At 36.2% G+C, this 12,297-nt stretch overlaps 1 protein-coding gene, 1 non-coding gene and 1 pseudogene across 2 annotated transcripts; 1 reads left to right on the plus strand and 2 right to left on the minus strand.

Annotated features, from left to right (window-relative positions):
- Nucleotides 1–1,528: 1,528 nt before the first annotated feature.
- On the plus strand, nt 1,529–2,962 carry LOC125212440 (receptor-like protein 51 pseudogene; annotated as a pseudogene).
- A 1,596-nt stretch (nt 2,963–4,558) lies between these two features.
- On the minus strand, nt 4,559–6,029 carry LOC125217019 (uncharacterized). The gene is made up of 2 exons (XM_048118838.2): nt 4,970–6,029; nt 4,559–4,872 (listed from the first exon to the last, which is right to left on the minus strand). Exons 1-2 carry the CDS (start codon nt 5,278–5,280, stop codon nt 4,647–4,649), a joined length of 537 nt encoding a protein of 178 aa, XP_047974795.1. The 5' UTR covers nt 5,281–6,029; the 3' UTR covers nt 4,559–4,646.
- On the minus strand, nt 5,845–6,040 carry LOC125217251 (U2 spliceosomal RNA). The gene has a single exon (XR_007175668.1). It is a non-coding gene; the product is annotated as a U2 spliceosomal RNA (small nuclear RNA).
- Between the last annotated feature and the right edge of the window lie 6,257 nt (nt 6,041–12,297).

Here is a 12,297-nt window from a genome sequence, read left to right on the forward strand (position 1 = left end):
TAAGTCACACACCACCCGCCTGAATTCAATATGGGGAGTTACTATTCTACTAGTACTACTTCATAATGTCATGATTGTGTGAAGCAATAATAGTAGATTAATCATCGATTTTAGGAATATTAATTATCGGTAATAAATGCCGTCACATTATTTTCAATTTTCATATAAAGAAACACAGATAAATATCGATTTCGGACCTCTAACGGTAGGTATCCCAGTCTTATGTTTAGCTAAATAATTACTCCTCTAAATGTCCGTTTCCTAGTTTTGAGATGATTTAATTTAAATTATTTTATAGCACTCTTTATAGTATCCAACTAAAGTGTTGAACCTGCATTTGACTCATCATTGACCTACATGATTTTATGAAATTGAATTGATACTTTTAGGTTTACACAAAATTTCCAATATTGTTGATTTGCTGTGTAGGCCTGTGTGCATCTAGCTTTTTATTCTTTGGACACGTTTGGTGCTATTAAACATGGGCTTTGTGTTAGGATAAGGATAGATAATTTTTCCGAATGGTATTTGGCAAAGCAGATTATATTTGAAATTGTCACTTAACTGGGAAATGACATAATTACCCTTACTTGTACACTTTTTCATGAACATATTAGTTATGAAAGTATTAAATGAAACATTATTAAGCATGTTTTTACATACATATATTAATCCCTTAGGCCATCCTCTTATTATGTTAGCTATATCTTTCTTTAGCTATACCTTTCTTTTTGTTGTGTCATCATTTCCTTCAATTTTTAATTTTCATAGATACTATAACTTTTAATTATATTTTTGTTTTTTTATTACCAACTAATTTATAAAATTGAATCATATAATAATATACTAATAAGATGATTTCATAAAAATACATAAAAAAAATAATCCTTCAATTCAAAAGAAATCATACTCCCCCCACTCATCTTAAGAGAGACTTTCATCATTTTCTTTGTTATTTTATTTTTTCTACATTCTAAGTATTTTTTACTTATTTTTCTAAAAATAAGTGCAGAAAATGAAACACATCTAATAACGTGGAACTAAGGAAGTACTAATACCACCCCACCCCCACTTGGCAGTGGCATCACGCCTGCTATGGGAAGCGCGCTCCATCCAGTCCCACCCGACGCCCTCCCAGCGCCTACAACGGACAACACCGCACCACACACCTCCGAGTCGGTGCAGTCCCAAAATCCCTTTTAAGATGTTCTTATCAAATTAGTCCATTTTTATTTATGAAAATTTTCTCCCTATATTTTCTCCCCTCTCATATTTTACACAAATTTTCTTATTTCATAGTATTTTATAAATTATGCATTGAAATTTATATTGTTTACAAATAATTTTATTTTTTTGTATAAACAATGGAATTTGGAGCACTAATAAAGTTGGTAGTAATATTTTAGGTAGGTATTTATTAATTGAATATATAGCTTCCTATTTTTTGGACAGTTTTTCTTCATTTTATGTTATGTAAGTATAAACAACAGCAGGGGTATTATTACCTCACACCAACTGTCACTCACTCAATCACTCATCATTCCTCCCTCCATAAAACACAAGACAATTTTTGTCCAAACCAACATACTAAATCTTTTTCCACTCCGTAGACCGGATGGCACCAGATCCTTCTCCCCTCCTCCTCATCTTCCTCCTCCTCCTCCACCACGCCACCTCCGGGTTGCTACCCCCCATTCCCTCCTCCTCCTCCCCCCTCGACCCGAAACAACTCCTGGCCCTCCAATCCCTCAACCTCCCCACCTCCAAAAACCCCTGCTCCTCCCCCACCGCCTCCTGCGACTCCTCCTCCCCCTTCCGCCACCTCCTCTCCCTCACCCTCGCCAACTGCTCCGACGACGTCGCCCTCTCCCTCTCCGCCCTCAAATCCCTCTCCACCCTCACCTCCCTCACCTTCTCCAACTGCCCCATCTCCCCCATCCACTTCCCCTCCCAACTCTCCTCCAACCTCCTCTCCTTCACCTGCCTCCACAGCCTCCACAAGCTCACCGGCGTCTGGCTCAGCCGCCTCCACAACCTCACCCACCTCTCCGTCTCCTCCGTCCCCATCTCCGCCAGCGGCCCCTCCATCATCCTCTCCCCCATGAAATCCCTCCACTCCCTCACCATCTCCCACACCAACCTCTCCGGCCCCCTCCCCAAACACTGGCACCCCAACCTCACCTCCCTCGACCTCTCCTCCAATCACCTCATCGGCAAAATCCCCACCTCCCTCACCCTCCTCGACAACCTCGCCCACCTCAATCTCTCCTCCAATTCCCTCAACGGACCCATCCCTCCCACCATCGGCGACTTGACCTCTCTCCAGAATCTCTCCCTCTCCTCCAATTCCCTCACCGGCCCGATCCCGGAATCGTTAGCAGCATTGCCTTGGCTGACGCATCTTGATCTGAGCTCCAATCAGCTCAACGGAACAATCCCCAATTTCATCAGAGACATGAAGAAGCTAAAGTACTTGAATCTCGCGAGCAATTCCTTCCACGGCGTGTTGCCTTTCAATGCCACGTTTATAAAGGGATTGGAGGTGTTCAAGGTGGGTCAAAACTCGAATCTTTGCTACAATCACACGGTTTTGGGGTCAAAATTGAAGCTTGGGATCGCTGCCTGTGATAAGCACGGGCTGCCGCTGTCGCCGCCGCCGGCGAAGGGCTCGTCGGCGGATGATTCGAGCGATGGCTCCGATGATGACTATGATGAGGATGATGACAATGTGGTGGAGAAGAAGCATCACAATGGGCCGAGTAAGGTTGTTCTTGGTGTTGCGATTGGGCTTTCTTCGATTGTGTTTTTGATTGTTTTCTTGGTTCTTTTATCTAAATGCTGTAAATGAGATTGAATGTTTTTTTATCTTGGTTGATTAGGTTTAGGGGTTTATTGAGTTTGTTTTTTCTATGATTTATTTTGGCGAAAAGAATTACGAGAAAGGATGATTCTTTAGTGACTATGTTTGACTACTTTTTCCTTAATTTATTGCTTTCAGCTGAAAGGCTGATTTCTGCTCCGACATTTACTTGTGATGTAGAGAAGAGGTGAAAAAGAATAGTAAAAAAATGACTAAAAAAGTACTAGCTTGTTCAGCTTTGTTTATGTATTGTATACATGCAAGAATCTGCTTTTGTTGCAGATTTCAGCCTTTGGTTTTCTTACTTTGATCTGGCCCTTTTCTTCAATACTGTGATTCATTGAATTTATGAAGATGCAGTAGTTTTTATTTCCCTTGCAAGAAAATTTAATTGTTTATGTTTGGGGCCAAAGTGTTGGATCCCCTATAAATGCATAATGAAGGATGGCGTGCAATATTAGGTGTGTATGGCTTTTTGAGGAGGTTTTTTCTTCAAGTCTTAGATTCATGTCTTGAATGGGTAGGGCATGAATTCATTTATCTAACTTCACTTAAATAACTCTCCAAAGAATCATATCTATCTTGCTTCTTATTGAATTCTACCCACCAACCTTACCTTAGTAGTACTATTATTGTTTGGGTATATGCATGTGGGATCATTTTTGGTGTCTACTTGCGAGGAGTATTATTTTCCATTTCGAGTTCTTATATTTTAATTTAATTTACATTAAATAAATTTTTATGATGTGCATTGAAAATCAAAGTAGAGCCCAGTTGAGATATACGAGGATTTATTATTGGTCGCAATAATATTTGACTATACAGATGATGATATGGACCTTTTGCCATGTTTAAAATATTATCCACTTCCTAGTGTTATTGGGGTTTTCTATTATTCATTTTTAAAAGATTAAACAATTTTGCCGCTACATTAAACTATAATTAATCTTTCCAAAAATTCCATGCCTCTTAACTGAACCTGACAATACAATTAGGTTTAATTTAGAAAATTTATACCCCTTTATTCTATTTGTGTGACAGTAGAGACAGAAATGCCACGAGTGCATAAGTGGATGATATCATTCGTCTAAACAACTTATTATGGGCATGTCCAGTAATCATTTGGTCCATTTAGTACATGGGGACCCCAAATCAATTTAATCTTATGCTTGCCTGGAAACTCAAGTTTGCCACCTAATTTCATCTCTCAAATCATCTTCTTCTTTTTTTTCCTTTTTTAAATAGGGAAAGGGTAATAATTGAATCACAAACCTATCTTTTTATATAGACGATGAGGTTCATCATACAAAACTTACTAACTTTGCCTCTTTATCTACCTGGATAAGAATAACTTCTCTATCTGTTTATACTAGACAAGTATAACATATCTATGACTTTCATCTATTTATGCTAGACGAACGAGCAATTGATAAAATATTTTCGATTGAGGTTGAGGTTGAATTACGTGTAGACATAAATGTGAGTTATAATTATAAGATTCGTACTATATATGGTTTATTTCACAATTAATAAAAAATTTGTGAAAATATAGATCTATGTATTTTTATAGTAGAACATATAAGATGTTAAATTATTTCTTTTTTTAGATTTTTAAAATATTTTATACACATACCTAGTTTCAACAAGCTGATATAATATTTGATATTGCCATTATTGCTGATCTGTAAAGATTCCTGATTGAATTGAAGACAATATCAAGAATCAAATTGAAGCTGCTGACTGTTTGATTACTATACAGGAACAGGCAAATTCAATGCAGATAAAATCAGAACAAATTCCCAGGAAAAAACCAAGGGAGAATGAATGCTAAAACTAGACAAGCCATCAAGATATTACAAAGTGGCTGCCCCTGCAAACATCGTCCGCCTCCATACGATACGCTGACGTCGCCCTCATCGCCTCCTCGTCTCCCCTCGCTCCACTCCTCCATGAAACCGCTGTCGCCAACACCACTTATATTCGTTGCAGCCTCTCCACATATTTCACACAATCTACAATCCCATAAATTTTGCATAAACCATAGCAGCAATATCTGATAACTATCAATAATCAAACTAAACATATAAGGTAAAAGACAGAATTATTCACCTCTTCCCCTTAACGCTAAACCAAGCCTTGGCGCATTGCAAGTGAGCAAATCCAAGCTCGCCTTTACATCCGCAGCCAAGCTCGATCAACTCAAGCCCGCTCTTCCCAATCTCCTTTGCACTCAAATGGCATACTCTACAAACCCTCTCATCCACCGAGCCAGACGAACATGCCTCCCCCCTCTCCAAATCCACCACTGATGACTTGTTTCGACCTTCTAACTCACTACTGCCTCCTATTGCAATCACAGTTTCCAACTTTCTTGGACTGTCACATGAGTCTTTGTTGCTATCTCTCAATTCTTGATCCATTAGCCTTCTCTTACAATTTACATGGCATACTTTTATTGGCTAATGGGAAGGAGAAGCGTGAGGGGGTGGTGGTGGAGTTCCACTATTGATAAACAAGTATGAAAAAAACAGAGGATTTGCTTAGCCTGTCGCTCTCGAAATGACTTCTTCTCCGCCTTGGGTTGGAAGTTGACTTCTCTCTCTAATTGGCTATAGACAACTGTATTTCTGTTGGTTCCGAACCAAGAGCTGGTTGACATTAGTTTATACACCCATTACAAATGATTTTGGACTTATTATCTATGTGAGTTGTAAGTTTGTATCTCAAATCATTGAATTCTCTCAACAAATGATTGGAGGCTTTCTTTAATCTGTCCTTTATATAATGTCATCGGTTTAGGTATATATTCCAACTACCAAAAGCAAAGTTTGAGTCAAACATGGTAAATATTGTTATCTTGGAAAAGCAAGAAGAATAGTTTGCACAATGGAGACGTTAAATTGGCTAGATTTGCTTGATTAAGATTTCTTTTAAATTCTCAAAGTAAACAAAATCCCAAATAGTCATAAATTTAACTAAAATTGGTGGGGTGTGCCAGGCCCAAGCAGTAGTGCAACGCATGGACGACACTCGAAGGCCCAAGCAGCAAGCTACTTTGGCGAGCCTTCCCCCTCAAAAAATAAATTTAATATCGTGTGAGTCATTGACCCACATATCAGATATTAAACTGATAAGAACAGATACTACACTTGATCTTAGCCAAAAGGCCGAGAAAGGTATGAGTTTTAAAGCCAAGGACCTTCTCATTTTATAGTCCTCTTCATCCATATCATTATTCACTGGTTTCGATGTGGGATGAGAGTTACTTTGTCAAATAAGCCAACAACATATTCTCCCTTCACTGGAATATATACAAAACCCCTCTCATCTCTCCCTTGGTCTTGTTGCTTATGCATTGTCAGTGGCTGCAGTAAGAGAGAAGAATTACTTTGTCTTGCTGGATTACAAATCTATGGGGGTGAATCGAGGATGCTTCGTCTCATTAGTCTCTGACCCAATGTGGTAACAAAAGAGGATCTACTCTCACTAACTGAACGTTTCTTTTTTAAAACACAAAATCTATGAGTTGCATGAATGTTGTTGCTTGCTTTGTTGATGCAGCATTAGACTTTATAGAATGCGGTGTTTCTGATATGTTTGCCATAACAGACTCCGGGAGCAACCTGTCGTCCCTAGTGTATGGTTTCCGGATGGTGGAGGAAATGCTCCTACATTGAGGCCGAGCAAGAAGAGCTGGCGGCAATCTTGCAAGAGAAGGGAAGTATTGGAATGCCAATTTCTACACATCTTCCAGCCTGAAAACCACTTAGTTAGCTCATCACTAGCCAATATTTTTAGTCAACAAGAAGATTATAAAATCAAAATAGTGTACACACATACCACTGGAAAGCCTCTATCAAGAAGACCAAAGCCCACTGGAGAAATAACTGGAGCCATCCCAAGTGGATTGAAAAACCTGATCAAGAAATCATTTTTGTTTCAAGTTTACTCACTCACAAGTCACAAATAATAGAGTTCCATACATAGGGAGTGGATCCCCTGCTGTGGAGAAAACACAGCAGGGGCTGCTGTGCCACCAAACGACAGCGTTTCACTTGACTTTTACAAACTTATACTTCCTCAAATTTTATATCATTCCTTTACCCTGCATGGCCATTCCATTGTAATTATTGTAATGATTTACGCTGAACTATTATTTCACTATTAAATAAAAATTCATTAGGGGTATTGAATTAGTCATTATAATTTACGGAGTATTATTTAAGATATTATGATAAGTTAATTTTATATCATAGTTAGATGTCATCACTCAATAGTTGTAATCGGGAGTTATCAATTGTAGTTGTAGTTTATTTTTATAAAACATTATCAAATTCAGCAAGTAGTTTTATAGTAAAATGTGTTAATCTCAAATTTTATATAATTCCTCCGTCACATGTTACTCGCACTTATCAATTTCAGTTTGTCCGAAACTACTTATACCATTAATATTTTAAGTGATAATTAGAATATTTAATTAATATATTAGAATTAATTAAGTATTTCTTTAATAAGTGTTCTTTCATTATTCTTAAAATACTAATTTAATTACATTAGAAAATTAATCTAAATTTACGACCTAAAAAACACATGAGATGGGGAAGTGCTAGTACTAATTTTTTTTTAAAATAATTGAAACTTTCTATTTATTATTTTAGTGTAAATTAGCATTTTATAATTGAAAGTTAACGATTTAAGAGATAATTGTCATTAAAATTACTATATTTAGAGTGTTAACTAAAATAATTTGATAAGAATACATAGTTTTGTTGTCATATCATACTTTTGATTTTTCCATTAGTTTTAGTTTAACCATCATAAGACAATTGAGAAAATTGAAATGTTATATTGAAGTTTCAAAGTTATGAATTAGTTAAAATTTAATGAAAGTTATGATAATTGAGATTAACACATTTAAATATAAAACTACTTGCTGAATTTGATAAAGTTTTAGTTAAAATAAATTATAATTACAATTGATAAATCCCGATTGCAACTGATGACATCTAACTATGGTTTAAAATTAACTTACCATAATATTAATACTTAAAATACTAATATTAAAATAAGCATGTAAGTTGTAGCTGAATACTATTAATTAATGAAATTTTAGTTAGTATTAACAATCCGTAAATTATAATGACTAGTCCAACACTAATAATTAATCGTCATTTAATAGTGAAATAATTATTCAGCGTAAATCACTAAAATAATGATAATAATGAAATGGTGTTATTTAGGAGTAGTGACTAATAGTTCAGCGTAATTCTTAAACCACTAAAATAATGATTATAATGGAATGGTCAGGGCACCGAGAGTTAAAGTAATTTGGATAGAGATAAGTTTGTAAAAGTTGGTGAAACGCTGTCGTTTGGTGACACAGTAGTCCCTGCTGTGTTTTCTCCATAGTAGGGGATCCACTCCCTCCATATATATCTGAATGTGAAATATATATATAGAGGTGTATTCATATGTTTTTCCTATTTTATATGTTTTTTCCTTTTTAATCTCAACCATTCATTCTTAACATCTAATGGCCGAAATTAAGGCCTGATTATACATTTTTTATTAATTAAAAATATGGAAAAGGGCTTTTTAGGGAATGACAATATTGGTGGTTATGGAAAGTCCATAATTTTCTCCTCACCAAATATTGCATCGGTTTTTTTCTTCTCCCAGATTTTTTTTTCTCTTTCATCGTTCTTTCTTCTCTTTCATCTTTCAACGTTAGTTTTTCGGTAAAAATCCGGTGGTAAAATCGTGCATTATAAATTAATTTTTTTACATTATTTGTTCAGTTATATGCATTTTAGTGTGCACAATGTATAACATTAATTTGTTCTATGGTTTTTTATACATTATTCCCTGTATATTGTACATTATTAGGCAATAATTTATAATTATTAAGTTATCTGAAGCAATTACCAGTTTTGTGAAGCAAACATTTTGTACCTACATATCCAAAACTTTCTAAAAACACCTAGTTCAGGAGTATCCAAAATATTTAGTACCAAGAAATCCAAAACATTCTAAGATATCCAAAGCATTCGAACCCACAAATTCAATGTCCATCGTGCATTCCCTGTATAGGTGGTCAACCTTTTTCCCTCGTGCCTTCCTCTTTTCCCCATCTTCATTAGATGTACTAGCTTCTACTGTCTGTTGTTCCCTAAGTCTCTCCCTAAATTTGTGGGCAATTGCTAGAGGCAGAACATCGTCCACAGCCTCATCTATAGCCAATCTTGGATGTTTGGTCGCTGCAAAAACGAATAAGTAAACAATTTACATTAATGCATAATAATAACTGACTAATATACATAGCGGACTTTATAATAATGTTAATGACCAATACAATAATGCAAAAAATGCTCTACAAAATCTCAAAAATACGTTTACAACTTCTACAAACATTAAATTAGCTATGGAATACAGTTGTAATGCCAAAAAACATCAAAAGAATGCACCAAGACTATTAAATAATGCATGAAACTTTTTTCTAGCAGCAATAAAGAACAATAATGATGAAATCCAAACAAATAATTCAAATTATGTAATGAATAATGCTTAAAGATTTGCAACCAACATCAATAATGTTGGTATCCAACCGAATAATGCAGATAAATATCTAATTAATGCAGAAACCACACCAAATTAGTCTGCAGACCCAACAAAATTAACACCTTAGTTTCGGAGTCGTGGATTAAAAACAAGATCACCAATTTCATGTCGATTTCATCCCCAAAACTTACTGTCAGAACACATACCACTAACAAATCAACAATAAACTTCCAATTTTGCATAACCCAACATCTAATACTCACAATTTCACATTTTATCTAAGAAATCGCGCTAAAAATTGGAACTTTTTAAGCGTACCGTGGATGGAACACCGATATGAACAGTGGACCGAGGACGCGCACGAACTGCAGCGGGATCTTCAACACTCGGAATCGTCGCCGGTCGAACCTTTTCACGGTGTCAATCGAAGTCGCGGAAGTCCTAGGGTTTTCAAAGGCGGCGGCTAGGGTTTGACGGATGTTGAAGAGGAGAGGAAGTTTTTTTTATCGTGGTGTGATGGATGGAATGACAGAGGAGCGAGAAGGTGAAAGGTCTATCAAATTGCCGCTTAATTATCGGACCTTCCGTTTCCAGACAGTTTATGTTTACTATTATACCTTGGTAATGCACGAAATTAGACCAATAATGCAGGACGGGATTAAATTCGATTTTTTAATCTGGACCCTCCACTGCTTTCATCCAATGGATGATATTTAAAAGGAAATAGTATCTAAAGGGGTGAAAGTAGTTTAATGCTCCCATATATATATATATATATATATATATATATATATGTAGGGTAGCATTAAACTCCTTTTACCCCTTTAGATACTATTTCCTTCTTAATCACATCCATTAGATTAGTATGATGGATGGACTAGATGAAGCCTCACAAAATCATCCCGTGTTGCATTATTAGGTTCATTCTGTGCATTATATGGGTAAAATTGTAAAACAGCCATGAATTAAAACGGCAGGAGCGAGATTTAAGCAATCCTTCCATATGCTCACTCTCTCTCTCACTCCAAACGTCTCTTCCCATCAGCCCACGATTCTCAAATCGTCTCCTCCATTTCAAACTAGGAAAAACCCTAGCCGCTACTCAAATTGAAGAGACACCACCACTCCCGCCGATTTTTCACCGTGAAAGCACCGCCGGTCGACGATTCATAGTTCTAATGTGATTCCTTCGCCGCGCGATGATAGATTTACAGTCGACAACAAGGCGGGTTTCAAAAGTTCCGATTTTTGGTAAGAGACACTTCTAATCGTCAATTTTTGTCATTAAAACAGTGACGATTTTTTCACACATTTGGTCGACACATTTAATGATTCAATTTTTCGTAATACCCACTGTGAATCGCCTATTTTCACTGCCGACACACAACCTAATCGTCGATTATTGATAGGGTTCATTTTTTCGTAATACCCACTGTTAATCGCCTATTTTTTCATAATACCCACTGTAAATCGTAAAATCGTGTTCATTTTTTATAGGGTTCTGTCCATTATTGAAGTTTGTAGTGAATGACTGGTTTCCAATTGTGTATTGGGCGATTTGGTAGATGAATCCGTATCTGGGTTGATTTTTGGTTTGTCCTGCATTTGCCTTTATATCCATTCGTGCATTATTTGATGCAATGTGTACATTATTGTAGGTAGTGGTGTGCATTACTTTTTTGTTTGAATCTACATCAGTTGGTTTGATAAAATGCCTTAAAATTGAGTGAAATTTGTATTCATATTTGCATTATTTGTTGCCATTTGTACATTATTGTAGGGAGTGGTGTAAATTATTGTATGGAGTGGTGTACATTATGTTTTTTGTTTTACTTTAAATGCTTCGGTTTTATAAAAGGTCAATGGTTGATAGAATGTAATATTCATTGGTGCATTATTTGCTTACTTTTGTACATTATACAGTTAGTATTGTGCATTAATGCGATACATTATTGATTTTCGGGCAGCGGCGAAGCAGCCTTGGTTAGATATTGACGAAGCGGTGGATGATGTTCTTCCACTTGCGATTGCGCAAAAGTTCAGGGAGAGGTTGGTTGAGCAGCAAAGGTCCTATTGCCTCCCGTCTGATTTCCAAGAGGGAAAAGGCTATAAAGGAGGCTACTAGGCCTCTTAGACGGTGCAAGGCTTGCGATGAGATGGGACATCACGACTCTAGAAACTGTCCAATGTTTAAAGAGATGGCGGAGGAGAAAGAGCTTCATAAGGGCAAGAGGAAATCTTGATGTATCTTGTACCTAAAAACATTATTAGTTCTAGTTTTCGGTTTAGTCTTAGTTATTATTTCGTTTCTAATGTGTTATTAATCCCACCACTGTCAACAATTTATGCATAATAATTATACATTTTTAGTCTGTTAATGTACATTATTAGTAACGAAGTTGTACATTATTGTCTACAAGCACTTAACTTTCTGTACTTAAATAAAGGGAGTAATGCACAGAAAATCATTATTAATGCAAGACTATTGTTCGATAATGCACGTTAACAAAGTAATGGAATAATGGTATAAATAAAGGGAGTAATGCACAGAAAATCATTATTAATGCAAGGCTATTGTTCGATAATGCACATTAACTCCCGAAAAATGCAAATTTATTATGCATAAAATGTTCACAGCGCTAGAAATAATAAAACTAAGACAACGAAACAAATAATAAAACTGAATACAAGACGAAAACTAATTTTTTAGGTACAAAACACATCAAGCTTTCCTCTTGCCTTTACTAAACTCTTTCTCCTTCGTCATCTCTTTAAGCATTGGACAGTTTCTAGAGTCGTGATGTCCCAACTCATCGCACGCCTTACAACGTCTAAGAGGCCTACTAGCCTCCTTTACAGCCTTTTCTCTCTTTGAAATC

The sequence above is a fragment of the Salvia hispanica genome, chromosome 3 (genome assembly GCF_029641045.1).
Source record: "Salvia hispanica isolate PSC_SH4W2 chromosome 3, Shi_PSC_v1, whole genome shotgun sequence".
In the NCBI taxonomy this organism is placed as follows: domain Eukaryota; kingdom Viridiplantae; phylum Streptophyta; class Magnoliopsida; order Lamiales; family Lamiaceae; genus Salvia; species Salvia hispanica.

What these genes read in the sequence shown, in the direction of transcription:
- LOC125217019 (XM_048118838.2), bottom strand. Translation starts at nt 5,280, where the DNA reads ATGGATCAAGAATTGAGAGATAGCAACAAAGACTCATGTGACAGTCCA. An exon ending in TTTAGCGTTAAGGGGAAGAG is followed by an intron (nt 4,873 to 4,969) that starts GTGAATAATTCT and finishes ATGGGATTGTAG; the next exon opens with ATTGTGTGAAATATGTGGAG.